The 17,913-nt window shown below is 34.0% G+C and overlaps 1 protein-coding gene across 1 annotated transcript; it reads left to right on the forward strand.

Moving 5' to 3' along the window:
• The first annotated feature begins 10,981 nt into the window (after positions 1 to 10,981).
• Positions 10,982 to 13,799, forward strand: LOC140805217 (uncharacterized). Its single transcript, XM_073161453.1, has 3 exons — positions 10,982 to 11,633; positions 13,310 to 13,381; positions 13,513 to 13,799. The coding sequence occupies exons 1-3, from the start codon at positions 11,037 to 11,039 to the stop codon at positions 13,528 to 13,530; spliced, it is 687 nt and encodes a 228-aa protein (XP_073017554.1). The 5' UTR covers positions 10,982 to 11,036; the 3' UTR covers positions 13,531 to 13,799.
• The last annotated feature ends 4,114 nt before the right edge of the window (positions 13,800 to 17,913 follow it).

A 17,913-nucleotide genomic window follows, 5' to 3' on the forward strand; every position in this document is an offset into this window, starting at 1 on the left:
TGATACGGCTTCTTCCCTGGCGGCCCCTGGTAAGGCCTCTTAGGCTGGGATCGCTGATGCTACTGCTGCTGCTGCTGTGGAGCCTGATAGGGCCTCTTGCCCTGCCTATCAAACTCAATATCCCTCTGATCCTGCTCTGCCGCCAAAGCTCTAGACACGGCAACTGCATATGAAATAGGACCAGCAACTCGGACATCTCGGCGCAAGATCGGCCGCAACCCATCCATGAAATGCCTCAACTTTCCCTGGGCATCATTAGCTATCAGGGGCACAACGTGACACCCTTTTTCGAACTTCCTCACAAACTCCGCAACGTTGTTATCCCCTGATGCAACGTCATGAATTCTCTGGTCAGACGGGAGCGTACTTATTCAGTGAAGTACTTTGAGTATAAACCTCCTTGACACCATTCCAAGGCAACACCTGCAAGTTGACTGACACTGACGCACTCTCCCACCATAGTCTGACGTCCTTTGTCAGAAGGAACGTGGCACACCTGACCCTATGTGCATCTGTCAGTTCCATAAAATCAAAGATTACCTCGATGGACTTAATCCATCCTTCAGCTATCATCGGGTCAGTGGTACCCGAAAACTCCTTTGGGTTCATCCTCCTGAACCTCTCATATACTGCTTCTGGTCTGGGCCTCGCTTCTGTGTTTGCCGCAGCCTGGTTCCCCGCTAACATGTGCGAAGAACTGAGTCATTCCTACAAGCATCTGTGCCTGCATATCTGATGGTGGAGGTGGGGGATTGGCCCACTCCTCATTTCGAGGCTTTTGGCCATCTTCCCTTGCTTCACGGTCAATCACATGTCTAAGAGGCATACTGTTCCAACAATTTACCCAACACGTAAACCCAACATGCATGAACATGATTTCAATGACATAAGATGCACGTAATTTGAGCTTAAAACATGGACATGCTGAAATCATGACTTAATGCTTACTACATAACATAAATTTAAAACCTTAAAATTTACAGACTTGAAGTGTGACTTCGTGAGCTTCTTGCGACTGGCAGTAGGCATAACCCTTTACAAGAACACTGCTCTGATACCAACTGTAATGTACCGTACTTTTTACTACTTGAAATTTGTGGAAAAATTAAAAAAATTCTTAAATAATTCATGAACCTTCAAAATCGATAAAATGAACTGTACGTCTCAAAAGTTGTTGCAACAAAAGATCTGAAAAAAAAGTTTGACAAAAGTATTTGAACATTTTCATAAAATCTTAAAACTTGGGCGGTCCTCGGGTTTAGCCTCCTGCTCAGTCCAAGCCTGCTCCTTGGTCCCCACCCCTTGTCTCCTCGAAAACATCTTCACCTGCATCGATCAAGTCTAGTGAGCCTAAAGACTCAACACGTATAAACTGGGAGAAACAAATACTACATAATAAAATCACATGGAACTTTAAAATAGAGCATACATAACTTGAAACTTGAACTTGCACTTAAACTTGAACTTATATATGTACATACGTAGACGTGTCATAAACATAAAACTTTTCTTAAACGTGCTTGCGTACTTGTACATACATGAACATACATAAACTTCATCATTTTTGCGTAGAGGCATGTTTCAAAGCAAGTGATTCATAACATAATTCGCCTGATCAGACTAAACCACAGTACTAAACTGACAGGGAAAAATCCACTACCACATACATGAGATCCCCGTTCATGCTTTAACGGGCGGATTGGTCCCCATTCATGATTTCACGCTTTCCAATTCTGGTCTAAACTCGTTCATAATTTAACGGAGTGGGTTGGTCCCCGTTCATGCTTTAACGCTTTCCAACCCCATACATAAATTGGTCACAAGACATTTTTTTCTTTGCACGTCGAACATACTTACTTGGCGTTGAGGGATTCGTTGGATCTTGCTTGGGGCCACTGCTGCAACATACTAACATGAGTTTAAAATACTTAACTTGCATAACTTAGACGTAGATACTCGAGCTCACCACCGAAGTGAATAAGTAGCTTATGACATTCTAGTTCGCTTTGGACTTGACATCGTTTAATCATCGTACTAAAACATAACGTAAAACCCCAAAACAATCAATAAAGTATTTCCCAAAATTTGGAGTACACGGACCCCGTGCACCCTTCCGGGTCCGGATCCGGGTCCGTGTAGGTACTGTATCTGTATATTCAAAGAAAAGAGAGGACACGGACCCCGTGTCAGGGTCCGTCTAAGGGTCCGTGTAGACTCTGTAACAAGCCACTTCGAAGAAAACAAAGGCATGGACCCCGTGTAAGGGTCCGTGTACCCGCGGTAGTAGAAAACCCACGAAATTTCAGTACATGTGTTGCTGAAAGTTCTAGACCCGATTGGACGGATTATGAACCGACACCACGAGACCCATCCTAGGATACTTCCACATTGACAAAACATGTACAAACACCCCGAAACACGACGCCCATCCTAACACAACACAAATCTCAAAATCATGGAAATTGACACCAAATCGTTTCCTACGACTTCTAATGAATTCAAGTGCCTATCGACAGTAACTGGCATAACAAACACCAACCCAACATCATACTAAACATACCTAAATGCAATAATGATCACCTGTCGATCCCCAACAAAGCCTGCAACAACAAAACTTCAAGAACACCTCAATACAAAATTTTCTGAAAAAGGCAGTTTGAGCAGTCCCACGAAAAACACCATAACTCACTCAATTTTTATCCAAATAATTCTACTTTACTGTCAAATTGAAGATATCAAAAATTTCTACATTTTATATGTTGAAACCTTTCTCAAAATCATGACCGAAAAATCGCAGTTTTAAATATGACAGAAAAAATCGAGATTTGTGATCCAAAAGATGTTTCAAATGCGATCTAAACATTTTCTGCTCAAACCTTACACATCACACATATATTTTTACGCATAAAACAATGCAACACAGAATATAACGAGATCGATTCAGAAATAATAGAATATATGTGCCTTTTGAATTAAATTTTACCGACACAGCGATACCGAAGTAGAGATGACGCGAGGATTGATCCGGGTCGAACGTGGCGCTAAAATCCTTGAAAAAAACACACGAAAATTTGCTGGAAGATGGAGAGGGAAGGGGCGGCTGCTACTAAGACTTAGAACCCTAATTTTTTCTTTCAAATGATGAAGATAAAAGGCAAGGAAGAGTGTGTATATGTGTTAGCGTGCAAATGTGTGTGTATAAGTGTGTGTGCGTGTGTTTTGAATATAGATTGGTAACGTGTGTGTGAGTGGGTAATTAGGGGAATTATTTTAGCTTAATTATACCATTACCTTGCTAATTGTAACACTAACTTTATTAACAGTTAATAAAAATGCTAACCCCTAATAATCTTAAAAAAATCCCCTAATTAAAGTAAAGAGTACAAACACAAAATCTTTACAGGTTTTAAAAATCACTTAATAAATAAATTAGGCTTTAAAATACTAAAACTTGATAAATTATTTAAAATGCCCCAACCTCAACTTAAATAAAATATCACATTTTAAAATTGTCAAAATCGTCATCGTTCTTTTTCTTCGATCATGCCTCAAATAATCGCATGAAACATTAAACTCGAAAAAAATTTTACGTGCATCACCTAAACTTAAATAATTTAAAATAATGTATTTAAATAAGTCATACATGGCTAAAACTCATTTTAAACTATAAATAATTAACAATTAAATAAATGTATTTAAATAAATCATGCACCACTAAGACTCATTTAAAAATTAAATAAATACTTTAATAATTAAATATATGCATGAGTTATACGTGTACTGAATTTGAGCACTACAGTTTTTATGTTTGCATTCTAAACGCTAGATACCAAATTATTCCAGACTTTAAGTTGAGATAGTCTTTTTTGTAAATTCATATGAACAATCAACTTGAAGTAACGTCGTTTTTCAATCATCTAGTTAGATTCACGATCAAATACTTGATTTCTCTTCTAATTCGCACTAGATAATATATTAAAGTTTTGCATTGAGGCATGGTCTCAGGAAGATGGCAGAACCACGACGGCGGAGCATCGATGGCGTACAATGATGGTGTGGAGGTGATTGGCTGATAGTGCCCTTCTTAAGGTGGTGGTGGATTATTTTTTGTTTGTGAGGAGGGAGATAAAGTTAGCATCTTAATATGACATGTATTGTCATATTTATAATTTTCATGTATTATGTTAGAATCCTACTGTGAGTTTAAATTAGAATCCTAAAAGGGCTCTTAAGTTTTAATCCTATTAAAACTTCTAATGGTTAGAGTTTTATTAGGATTCCCCATTCCTATCAATCCAATAATACATGATTGAGTCATAATCCCATGCAGTGTTTTCAACTTTTGGCAATACATGATATAAATAAAGAAAAATTATTCAATTAATTAATTTTAGTCTCTTCTAGAATATTCTATGAGAATTTCACGTAATAGTCAAAACTACTAAATTAATACTTAATTAACATATCATAACTTTATTAATAAAAATAATTTTCACTTCATTTAATCCCGATCGACGATCACATAACGCCGATGTGATGAGGGTACAAATTTCGTACTTTTATTAAAAGTGAAAATTTCATAGATCGAATCTTTCCATTGAGTCATTTTTTACACTTGCCTATTTTGGAACTTATTCGCTAAACTACAATTACAATCTTCTCATTAAATTAGCAGTCAAGCTAACTTCTACAACTTCCAAATACGGAATATACTTATAAACACCTTTATAAGTAATCTATTTGATTTCCATCAAACCAAAATTATCAAATTCAACTCCTTGAATTTGACTATTTCAACAGAAACACAAAATTTAAAACTTATGTGCTCCCTCAATGGTTTAGGGATACAACTAGTTTTGAAATCACAATTTAATGTGATTTAGGACAATATTTGTCCTTATTCGGGCTTACAACTAGCATTGTCCCATGATCCATAAGTATCATTGATAGTGCCTTCAAGAACTAGTAGGTTATATTTAGTACATTACGGTCCCTTCAATACATATATCCCGATCGAATATTTGATCATTGGTATACCAAAAATCGCAAATGAATTCGATAACTATATAATATATCTTTGAGTAATAATAGTGATATCATATGTACAACTTAGGAACACATTTCCATAATACTCATATCTTACTATGACCAAAATTATTTTTGCTATTAACTCATCAGATCACATAGAGTATTCACACCAATAGGTGATCAGTGAATCATCAACTATAATGTATCGGCTTCTATGTATATCAAAACTACACCAAACTCACCACTTAATGACCCTTTTGGAGTTGGTAAACGAATCAAAGTGCATTGCTAGTATGTAGAGCCTCTATATAATTGTATACAATAATAACCGCAGACTAATCCATTCGATAATTGAAACACTTGGAAAGTCCGATGAAAGGTTGTTCACTACCTCATCCAATGAGCATCTATCTGTATTAATGAACATCTTCATCCTCTTACTAATGAAACGTGACATTTACATCACAGATGCTGGTCTCGAACTCTAGCAATCTTTATTCTTGTTTTATGCATTTGAGCCGACTAAGTATGGGTTTAGAATACATAATACACTTCTAATGAATTTCATGATCTACGTTACGAGATAAACCTCATGGTACTAGAATATATTCAACTGCTTTATCATGCAGCTTGGATGAGTATACAGATAAAATAAATGTCATATTTGAATAAAACCATAAAATACTATTAATTTTTACATAAGAGTCAAAAAAGTTCAAACAACAATTTGCCTCACTTGACACTTACTCTAACAACTTGTTGTCACGACGGGCCCCCTCTATCTCCACCTTTCTCGAAACTATTGAGGGTCATAATTATTTTCGTTCTTCCTCACACAGGAGGATAACACTTTCAAGCTGTGTAGAACTTTCCCTTTTTATAGCAATTTGAGTCATTCTCCTGGTTAAATTGTCCCGGATGCGGGTTTTTCCTTCTGTTCTGCTGCTTGGTTTGCATCCCTAAAATCTTGCCTCAACGAAAAGAAGATATATCACTCATGTCCATGAGTTGTTCAATATCTTGATTTGTCTAAAAAGTATAATGGTTTCGAATGCTACAACTATCTGATGCAAGTTCTATAATGGGATATGCAGGTTTATACTCATTTCCTTGTGTTGAATACTCAGAAAATGGGATCAAGGCTCGTGTAGGTTATTCTGAATTATTTTATGAAAGATTAACATTTCAAGCACTCCATACTGTGGCGTAGCAGCTAAGCTTTTTCATGGTCACTCTTAGACCAATGTCTTGGCTAGCTCACACAATATTTATTAATTTTTCATTATGTTAGAGTAGATGCCCATTAAGCCAACTTGCAGCTCGAGCTTTTATTGATTCTAATGTAAAACAATATTTGTTTTAATAATATTTTATGATTTTATTCAATTATTACATTATATTTATATGTATACTCATGTAAACTGTGTAGATAAATTCTTTGATTATACAATAGGTACCATGATGTTTGCCTCGCAACGTAAGATCATGAAACTCAGTAGGAAATGTATTGTATATTCTAAACAGGTTTCTAGTCGAAATAGCCTTCCAAAATAAGGACAAAGGTCGCTCGATCTCGAGACTAGAATCTGTGATGTAAACATCATGTTTCATTGAGAAGGGCATGGAAATGTCCATTCACACGGATGAGTGATCATATGATGATGTACTGAACAACCCTCCCTCAGACTGTCCAAGTGGTTCTCACTTATCGAGTAGTATAGTCAGCGGTTATGGTTGTACACCATTAGTCCTTTGACCTGAGATAATGTAGGGGCTATACATAAAGGCATGCACTTTGATCCTTTTATCGACTCCATTGAGGGTCACCAGGTGGCGAGGTTGGGTGTAGTTTCAAAATACGTAGGAGCAAATGCATTGTAATCGAGGATCCACCGTTGCCTACAGGTAAAGATATCCTATGTGATATGATGAATTAATGGTGCAAGGAATCTCTAGTCAGAGTAAGACATATGCAGCTTGAAAATGTGTTTCCTCAGTTGCGCATACAATGACACTATTACTCAAATATAAATAACATCTTTATCGAATTCATATGCAACTCTCGATATATCAATGGTTGTATATTTTATCGGGATATATAAGTTGAAGAGACCGTATTATACTATATGTTAACCATGACTTAAAGTTCTTGCAGACATTACCAGTGATATCTAGGGAATCATGGGTCGGTGTTACTAGACGCTCTTATCATGATCCGATAGGTGCAATCAGAATGAGTTCTGAATTCTTGATCGAGGAGTTAATGAAAAGAATAAGGCTAACTAGGGTAAGTTTGAATAAAAATAAATGTTATTCTGAATCATATAAATATATGAACCCACTAATAGATATATCCACGAACCACTGAGACACGTATCGGATTCTGTGTTCCTGTTGAGAAAGTCAAAATTCAAGGATTTGAATTTGACAACTTATACTTTGATGGAGATCAAACATGATGCTTATAAAATAATTTATAAGTTGATTCCATAGGATGGAAAAAACGAAAGTTAGATTAATTGGTAATTAAGGAAAGAGAGTGAAACTGTCTGTTTTAGTGAAGGAGTTCACTAAACTGACAGCTTCCAAATATGGTAAGTGAAAATTTTGATATTCAAAATTTTCATTTTAATTTTATTATCAAGACTTGTATCCTTGATACATAGGCGCTTTTGGATGATCGTCCAGGGTTATAATGAGTTCATAATCATTTATTTAGTTAATTTAGAATTTACCGATGAATGATTGTGATAGTAGTAATGACTACTAACATGCATAAATTCTCATAAATGTTCTAGAGAATTTTAGATTTAAAATTAATCAATGAGTTAATTTTGTAAATTAAATAATATTATTTAATTTATGGTGATATAAAATATGTGTATATATGGTATTAATATATCATTTATTATCAAGAGTGATAAATATATTATATATTACTTATATCGGAGTTTTAAAATAATGAAACATAGAGTCTAGTGCCACAAGTCCTTGTGGGAGAGGAGCTCCTGATCAGATTAGAAATCTCATTCTCTATATATACCATGAGAGGTCATAAATCAGAACGAAACTCTTGCACACAAAACACACAACAAAGCTTTCCTCTCTCCTTGAATTGAAAGTCACGGCCATGTTGAATTGGAAGCAAATCAATCCATGTAATCTATTATGGATTAGTAACTTAATTAGCTTCAATAATAATTGATTAAGAATCAATTAATTTCTCCACGTTTGAAAAGGCTCTTGGCCAATTCAAAAATCTTGGTGAAAAATTCGGCCAAGTGAATTCCTTCCACTGCCGCTCCGCCGGCCTTGTAAATGATTTTAAACACACGACGCCCAAGCACCGCCTCGATTGTCGAGACGTAAAAATTTTAAACTCTTGTTGCGTCTTGAGTGTGAGAATTCGATATCTCAACAGTTATTCAATCTCTGTACTTGTTATTGCTGTAAGAATTAGTTATCCTTAATCATCACCGAGTAGCTAATTGCCTAGAATCTGATCTTGTATGGTATTTAAAGAACTCGAGTTCAAAGTACGTAGTTAAATTGCCGTTCAAGAGGATTTAAGATGATCAAACATGGAAATACGGCACTAGGAAAAATGACAATTTTAGTGGTGTATGGTGGTCTTTTTGTGAGATTTGTTCTTTAAGTAATCAAAATCAAGTCTTAATCTATTAGTTTTTTGTTAACTTTCTTACAACTTTATATTTTTGTTCAACGGAGTGTGGATACGGTCACGGCCAATCACTAGAATTATGAAATAAATAAAAAATATGGAATGAGACTTAATTTTTACATTATCAACTATCTAAATCGCCAAAGAATAACTAATGTGCAAATTTTCCACTTTTTCAAATGTACACACACATAATACATATGAATAGGTGAATAACATGTACAATTTAAGTAAATATCTTTTGAGACAGTTTCATAGATTATTATATATGAGATTAGTTGACATGATCTATAATTATCATGAGAAGTAATATTTTTGGCATAAAAAGTGATATTTTTTTTATGATATGGGCCGAGTCAGAGATTAGTCAAACAAAATTGATTTATGAGATGGTCTCATTATAATTTTTGTGTATAATCTTTGAATCACGAAAATAATTTTTTTGGTTTAGTGACATGTTAAATTTTGGACTTTGATCCGTTAAGTTTCAAATTTGGTTTTTATATATTAACTTTTATTTTTTTGCTCTTTTGATTCAATGAACAATGTGACATTGGATATGAAAATAATTTTTGTTGTCATGACAATATTTTCCGATGCTATATTAATCCTCCGATGAAATAAAAACGAAAAGCCGAAACTCAAACTTTATGTTTCTCAGAAGTTCACGGGAATGGAAAGAGCCACCCCAATAATAGAACTTGGCAATAATTGAATGTCGCGAGACCAATTGTTTTTATTCTAAATTTGAAAGGCGTAGCCTATTGAATGAAAGTGAAAGCATCGCCAATTATCTAACATCGTTGCTATTCAATCTCATTTTTTTTTTATAATCCATGATTTTTAGTCGGCACCATGTGAACCAATTAAAAGTCAAATATTAACTAAGAATATTCTTAACCACCATAATATATAATATCCAAATTAATTGATTAAAATAATCAACGCTTTATTGTCCAAGTACGCTATTTATCTATTTTTAAAATTTATATTTAATAATATGATGACGTAATATTATATTAAAATTTTAAAATATTTTTTAAACTGTGGAGGGATGTTTAGATTACTCAATTTTCCTACTTTGTGCTCTAAAAAAAACCACCAATTGTGTCTATTTCTGTGTTCATTGGTGAGATGATACTAATTTAGTGGATGTATAATTTTGATATAATTCATCACTTGTAATAGATAAATGACACATTTTGGTAGACAAAGATGAACACGATTGATAAATATCATGTCAAACTAAATTTTAAAACTTAGCAATTTTTTGAAATAATTATATTCGGGATGAATCTATCTTATGACATCAACACCTCATTTCTATATACATCAATATAATTTTTTGATTTTTTTAAAAATTTTGTTTTTTGTTTAAAAAAAATTTCGATATATTTTCAATCAATTTATATCAGATAAACATAAATGATATAACATTGATATTGAATTTGAATATGATATAAGAATTATTGGATAAAAATGTAGATGAATAAAAAAATAATATATTTAGGCATAGTTTGGTACACATGATAGGATAAACATGTGATATATAATATAATGATAAGTCAAGGATAAATAAGATGTAGGATATTATATTTAATATTTGGTATGATTTTAATAAGAGTTATTAAATTTATATATTAGATTGTAATGACAAAATTAACCTTATCATAATAAATTTTATAATTTCAAAGTTGTTGCTTGAGTTCATATTTTTTATCTGTTCATGTAACCGATAGTACTTGCATGATTTATTTATTTTTACCTAATTTATATATTATATAATATGATAATTGAGCCCTTGATTTTATGAGTCAAGTTAAATATTAATTTTTAAGGTTAATCGAGTGATACTAATAATTTTATTGAGATTTATAAAAATTATTTATATAATTATCTCGAATTCATTTATATAATTATTATATTATATAATATATAAAAATAAATAAAATATTTATTTAATTTTAATTTCTACCTACTAACATAGATTTATAAAAAAAAATCATTTATAAATTGAGGGTAATTGAGTTATTTTAGTGTATTTTATCATTAAATTAAAATTATCACACCTTATTTTATCTTCTAAAAAATTATTTATCAAGGGCCCGTGATAGTATCATGAGCTTTTTAAAAAAGTACCAAATATAAGATAAAGAAGATTATTTATCAATCCTTATCTTATTCATGTATCAAACTATGCCTTAGGTGAGAAAAAATCACTTAGACGATCCATTAAACAGTAGGCGGTGAGTGAACGCCGGCTTTTTATAACATTGATATACATTCATATAATTGCAATAAATCACACGCCACGCATCCTTAAAACATGACGGCGGCGAAACATTCTGACTCGTCGTCGGTTCACCGGCCACTCCTTCCCGAAACTCAATCCACCCCCCAATCTGAAACCCGATACGTATTCGTTTTACCTCCTTATCCGCCACCCAACCACCACCTTCTCCTCCGCAAATCATGCCGCCGCGGCCTGATTAGCTGCGCCACCGTACTCATCTTCCTAGCTGCCGCACTGTATCTTCTCTGGCCATTCGATCCCGAGCTCTCCGTTGTTCGCCTCCACCTCGGTCGTCTCCGTTTCCACTTGATCCCTGAAGTCTCCACTGACTTAACGTTGAACCTCACCGTTAGGATTCGTAACCAAGATTTCTACTCAATTCAGTACGTTTCGTCGGTGGTCTCGATCGGGTATAGGGGGCAGAAACTGGGGGATGTCACATCAGATGTTGGGAATATAACGGCGAGGGCGTCGTCCTACGTGAACGCTACGCTCCAGCTGGAACGGGTGGAGATCACGAGCGATGTGATTCTGTTGTTGGATGATTTGGCAAAAGGCGAGATCAAGTTCGACACAGAGACGCAGATTGATGGGAAGCTCAGGGTTTTTTTCTTTGACTTGCCTATAAAGGTAAAATATTGCTTTTACCGGACTGAAATGGTGAAAACTGAAATGAATCTATTCTGGTTTTATAGATTTGTTTCGATTACCTTAAACTTTTCATAGAACAACAATTTGTCCCAATTTACTGACTAACAGTCTTGAAATATACCGTGAATCTTTTACGCTGTAAATCAACTCCTCAAAAGTTAGGGAGCTGTACCTGTTTACCTTATCGATACCCCTTAACTTCAAACGCACATTCAGAGTGGTGAAAAGTACATATCTGATCCTTGTTTTACGCCAGTTTTGGGAACATAAATCTACTGTCGGATTCTGGGTGTGACTTTTGATCTTGTCCGGTAGTATGGTAGTCACTTGTCTGGTAAGAAGCCTAAGATGAATTTTCATCTATTTAAAGTAATATTTAATTAGTTTTAAAGAAAAAGTTAATTTTATTGGGTTCTCAATGTTGTTAATGTTGGATTAATCTTATTTTCTGGAAAAATAAATTTCAAGTTAAGTCACACTCTGATTATGATTTAATGTTCGATCTCGATAAGGTTGAGAGAGGACCAAGTGAGAGATTGTTGGATCAATCTTCCTGAGAGCATCTTTTAATTTTTTCTTCTTAACTATTTTCTTAATGAGGAAGAGAATAGTGAACGTGATGTCGCGCGATCTAGTGACTATGACTCATGTATAGATAATAATTATCATTATCTTCTGATATTTCTGTTTTAATTTAACATAAAAACAAAAATTATACTTATGTCTCTACACATTAAAGGTTCACAACCTATTAGATGCACTAAAACTTGACACCAAAACTTCAACCGCTTAAATTTTCAGTCAAGTTATTAATGATTTAGCATTATGGATTATGTGGTTTATGGATTTTCTATTATTAGCTTCAAGTGGGATGATGGAGAATCTTTTGATCCTCCACATTGAAGAGAGCTTTCCTAGCAAAGCTCCAGGTTTAGGTGGCATTATTAATGACCAACCAGAGATTTCGTAGAAGTTATGGTTCAAATTTACTAGAAATGGTCATAATTGCTATTATGCTAGGTTCTTTGTCCTTCATTCTTTCTTTTTAGGGAATAAAGCAGTTAAAATTTTATGTGGTATGAAAACAAGTATAAGTGAGATGACTTAGGAATATAATTCTGTGGAGTAATCCATGTTCCCGGTTTGGTGATAATGGTACAAAGCCCCAATAATTGGGTTGCCTGGTCTTCTTTTACTGTAAGTAGTAGCATATACTGAACCCGACTCGACCTCATCTTCTTTACTAAAAATAAAATCACATGTTGGGTTAACGCAGAAGGGCAGTTGTTGCGATTTTCGTAGCAAGGGCTGATGAATGATGATGGCATTTATCGTTAAGAATAAAAGGCATAAATGAATGGAACAAATGGTCTGATACGGATATCCTTCTCATTGCTTTTGGTGAATTTGGTAAATATATTTAATTTGTAATGGGGTTGAAATGTTGTTTCACAAAGTTGCAAACTGGTTCGATATGGAAACCAGGTATATTTTTTTCAGTCACCCATGAGATAAATTTGACTGTTCTCTTTAGTCGTGCGTAACTTGATTCACTGGCTTCTACTGTATCCTCAAATTTCTTGGTGAATGCGTTAATTACGGACCCAACTCAAATGTGTCTTAACATGTAGTTGACTATCTATGATCTGTTGCAGCCAAAAATTTCATGCGCAATCGTCGCTGATACGATCAATGAAACAATTTCTCGGCAAAATTGCTCTTCTCAGGTAAACCTCACTCATTACCTATTGCATCATGTTTCTTTGATTATCCTTTAATGTATTCATAAAAGGGGCAAGACCGCATTCCGAATTACCAGAACATGTTTGATAGTTGTGAAATATGGGATGTTTGGCAGGCTTATGCAGAGAAATAAGAGGTGCTGCAGTGCAGGTTTAGGGAATCTGGCTATACAGCAAACGGAAAGAAACCTTGTTAAGTATTTAACTAGGTTTCAGGTATGCATATTCGTGTAATGATACGTGATTTTTGTCGAAAATATATACCTGAATGTGAAAAGAAATAGACGAGGTAAATCTTTGATATTTGTGTGGTGTATATGAAATCATGGGGTTTGTATTGTTTACCCTTTCAAATATTGACTATATTTACTGTATATGAAATCATGGACTTGGTATTGTTTTCCCTCTCAAATGTTGGCCATATTTGTTGATTTGTGCAACCACGTAACGATACAGAATAAATGAAACCACCACTCCCCTCTTTTGGTATGCCAATTTGTAAATTTATATTATTGCTAAAACTTGAAATTAAATTGTCTTTGGTGTATATTTAACATGAAAACGAATTTCCTCCCCGCAACCTGATCAGCAACTGAGTATCAACTCTTTTTCTATGCAAACTAGTATTTAACCCGTGCGATGTACGAGATGATATTATTAAAAATTAGTGAAAAATGAATAGATATTTAAATTGAAAAAAATAATATAATTATAAAAAATAAAAATAAAAATAAAACTATTTTTCGCTAATTTTAAAAAAATTTCTTAAATACAACACATGTCGATTAATTTTTTTAGTTAATAATCACTGTCATATATCAAAATTTTAGATTGTGTTAGCCTAAAGCAATGACATGATGCTTATCGTGTTTAGTGTATTGCTGTTGACCATCAACCTTAATACATATTTAATTCTTTAATTTTCGAAAAACTATATATTATTATATTTTTAACATGTGATAGAAAAAATATTTTTAAATCACATTCAATCAAAATTAATGAGTAATATTTTTTTAAAAATTCAGTAATTTAGTCTAAATCCACATTCACAAACAATTATGTGACATAACACTTGTTTGACATATTTGAATAATAACAATAATTGTTTCATCAATATCTTTATCCAAATGAGTTGTGATATTATCTACAAAATCTCTTCATAATATACACAATAGCCTATTATTCCGAAAGAAAAACGAAATATGTGATCATAAATAAATTATTTATAAATCAGAAAAGTTGTTTTTATTAACATTTACTATGTGTATTCCAAAACAATGTCAATAAATTTTATAAGATGTCTTCTAATAAGATGCGTACTTTATTTAAAATTGATTTAATCATTTCCATTATGGGACATTTTATACTATCATGTATCCGTGAACTTTGTAATATAGAAGAAAATTATCACATTCGTAATACGTAATAATTAAAATTTTGTACAACTAGATGAATAATATTTTTTATTTCTCGATCATGAAAAGCATATTTCAAAATTAATGTTTTGTTGTTCTCGTTGTTTCCATATGTAAGTAGTTGATATCAACGAACAAATCTAAATTTAAACGAACATTAAATCTTGGAAGGATTCAACTCATATATGGTGCTAAAAAGATGAGTCATTTCAGAATTCAATTTTGGAGTAGATAAATTTAGTAAGATAAATAGAATAAAAATGATTTATAATATAATATGCAATATTGCATTATTAATAATTTAAAATTCAAATAAGACATCCCAAGGGACAAAAATTGTACATTGGATGCTTTTGACATAATTATATCCATTGTTCTAAATAGCGGTCGAGGCGACTGCCTAGGCGGTAGGCGGCCCTCGACCGCACCGCCTTAGCATGAGGCGGCTGTCGAGGCGGGTCGAGGCGGCGTCGAGGCAGGTGAGGCAGTAGTCAACAATTTTAAAACCCAGTCAACAATTTTAAAACCTAGTCAACAATTTTAAAACTTAGTCAACAATTTTTAAAACTAAGTCAAAGTCAACAATTTTAAAAACTAAAACCCTAACACACCTCTTTCTTTATTTTATTTTATGTTTTCACTACAACTCTCCACTCTCAACTCTCAACCACCATAGTCCACACACAATCTGCCACTGCCCGCCCGTCGCCCGCCGCCGCCTGCTACCACCGGAAGTCAGAATATATAGATTTTAGGTTAGACATTGCATGTTTATTGTTTAGCATACTTTTTTTTTATAAGATTTCAGATTTTGTGATTTCAAAAATCAATTTTTTTACTATTATTAATTTATTATTTTATTATTAATTTATTGTTGAAGATTAATGGCAGGAAAAAGATAAACAACCGGAGTTGGAATTTAAGCCAAAGTCTAATGATATTGTTTGGGAATATGGGGTGTTGTATAATAAAGAGAAAAGGGATTGGATTACATGCAAGTTGTGTAAGAGGCTTATTAAGGAGGAGATTATAGGATGAAGCATCATATTGCGGGTATTGTAGGACAAGTTGAAGCATGTCCTAAAGCATCCGATGAGGACAAAAAAAGAGTGAGAGACTATCTTGAAAATAGCAAGAATAAAAAGCGTCAAAGGGTGGAAGAATTAAAAGAAGAAAGGGCGGAGGTAAACATATGTGTTGATGAAGAGGATGGTGATTGTGAAGTGATGGGAGATAATTCAAAAAAAAAAGCCAAAGAATATCGGTCCTATTGATAAGTGGACATCCGCAATCGATCCAACGAAGGCAAGACAACAAAACATAAATGATGCCTTGAAGTTAAAGTTTATAAATGATGTGCATGAGTATGTTGCTAGATGGATATACGAAACAGGGATTCCTTTTCATTCAATTGACAATCAAAGTTTTAGACAAATTGTAGAGGCGATTGGCCAATTCGGTCCGGGCTACAAACCTCCAAGTCAATATCTTTTAAGAGAGCCACTTTTGAAACAAGAAGTTGAGAGGACCAAATTATCTCTAAAAAAACAGGAAGAAGAGTTGATGAAAAATGGATGTTCCATAATGACCGACGCATGGACCGATCGCAAGAGGAGAAGCATTATGAATATATGTGTTAATTGCAAGCTAGGCACTTCATTCCTTGGTTCTATTGAAGAATCCATGGAGGCACACACCGGGGTTTATATATTTGAGTTTGTTGAAAAATATATCATTGAGATTGGCCCGCAACATGTTGTTCAAGTAGTGACGGACAACGCCGCAAACAATATGGCGGCGACGGATTTATTGAAGGTTACACAACCTCAAATTTTTTGGACCTCTTGTGCGACTCATACAATCAACCTCATGCTTGAAGCAATTGGAAGACTACTCAAGTTTAGCGGAATACTTGAGAAAGCAAAGGCCTTGACTATATTCATCTATGCACATCATAGAACTTTGGCTATTATGAGGAAATATACCAAGAAGAGTGATATTGTGAGGCCCGGAGTGACTAGATTTGCTACTTCATTTTTGACTTTGGAAAGTCTCAAAGACATGAAAGATCAATTGAGACTCATGTTTACATCCGATGAATGGAGCAAAACAAAGTTAAGGAGTAGTGTGAAGGGGAAAGCGGCGGAAGCCACGGTAACAAGTATATCTTTTTGGAATGGTGTTTCTTTAACTTTGAATGTTTTCACCCCTTTAGTGAAAGTTTTATGTCTTGTTGACAGGTGATAAGAAACCTTCCATGACATTCTTATTGGGTGCTCTTAAACAAGCCAAAGAAGACATTAAAAAGTCTTTCAAAAAAGAGGAAAATGCCATCCCTATTTTGAAGATTATTGATGAGAAGTCTAAGGGTAGACTTGATAGTCCTTTGCATTATGCCGCTTATTTATTGAATCCGTTCTTTTACTTCAAAGATTCAAGCATATCAAATGACACCAATGTCATGAATGAGTTTTTGAATTGTGTTGAGATAATTTTTGCCACTGACGAGGACATGCAATCTACCATTGCTAATGATGAATTGCTGAAATATAAGAGTAAATCTAGAAACTTTGGAAGAAAAATGGCGGTTGCGGCATATGAGAAGGTGGAGGTGTACCATGACTTTGACCCGGGTAAATCTTTTTTCCTTTATTTTTATTGAAGTCAATACATGTATTTTTTTTACCCATCATTGGTTTAATTATTTTTTTCCTCTTTGATTTTTTAAGTTGGATGGTGGTCCAATTACGGTGGTGACACTCCAAACTTACAAAACATGGCAATGAGATTTCTCTCTTTGACAACTAGTTCATCGGGGGTGTGAAAGAAATTGGAGTCAATTTGAAGGGGTAAACATTGAGAACTAATTCATAAATTATGTTATCTATCATTTTTTTTAAACAATGGTTTTAAATTTTTAGATACATACTAAGAAGAGGAATAGACTTGAGACATCAAGATTGAATGATCTTGTATATGTCAAATTCAATGCTAATCTTTTGAAGAAGAAGAGTAAAAGAGAAATGGGTGGAGATTTGCTTCTATCCTCTCAAGCTAGTGAAGCTCAAGGTTGGCTTGTCGATGATGGTGATGAAGATGAGG

The sequence above is a fragment of the Primulina eburnea genome, chromosome 11, assembly GCF_022965805.1.
Source record: "Primulina eburnea isolate SZY01 chromosome 11, ASM2296580v1, whole genome shotgun sequence".
Classification (NCBI taxonomy): domain Eukaryota; kingdom Viridiplantae; phylum Streptophyta; class Magnoliopsida; order Lamiales; family Gesneriaceae; genus Primulina; species Primulina eburnea.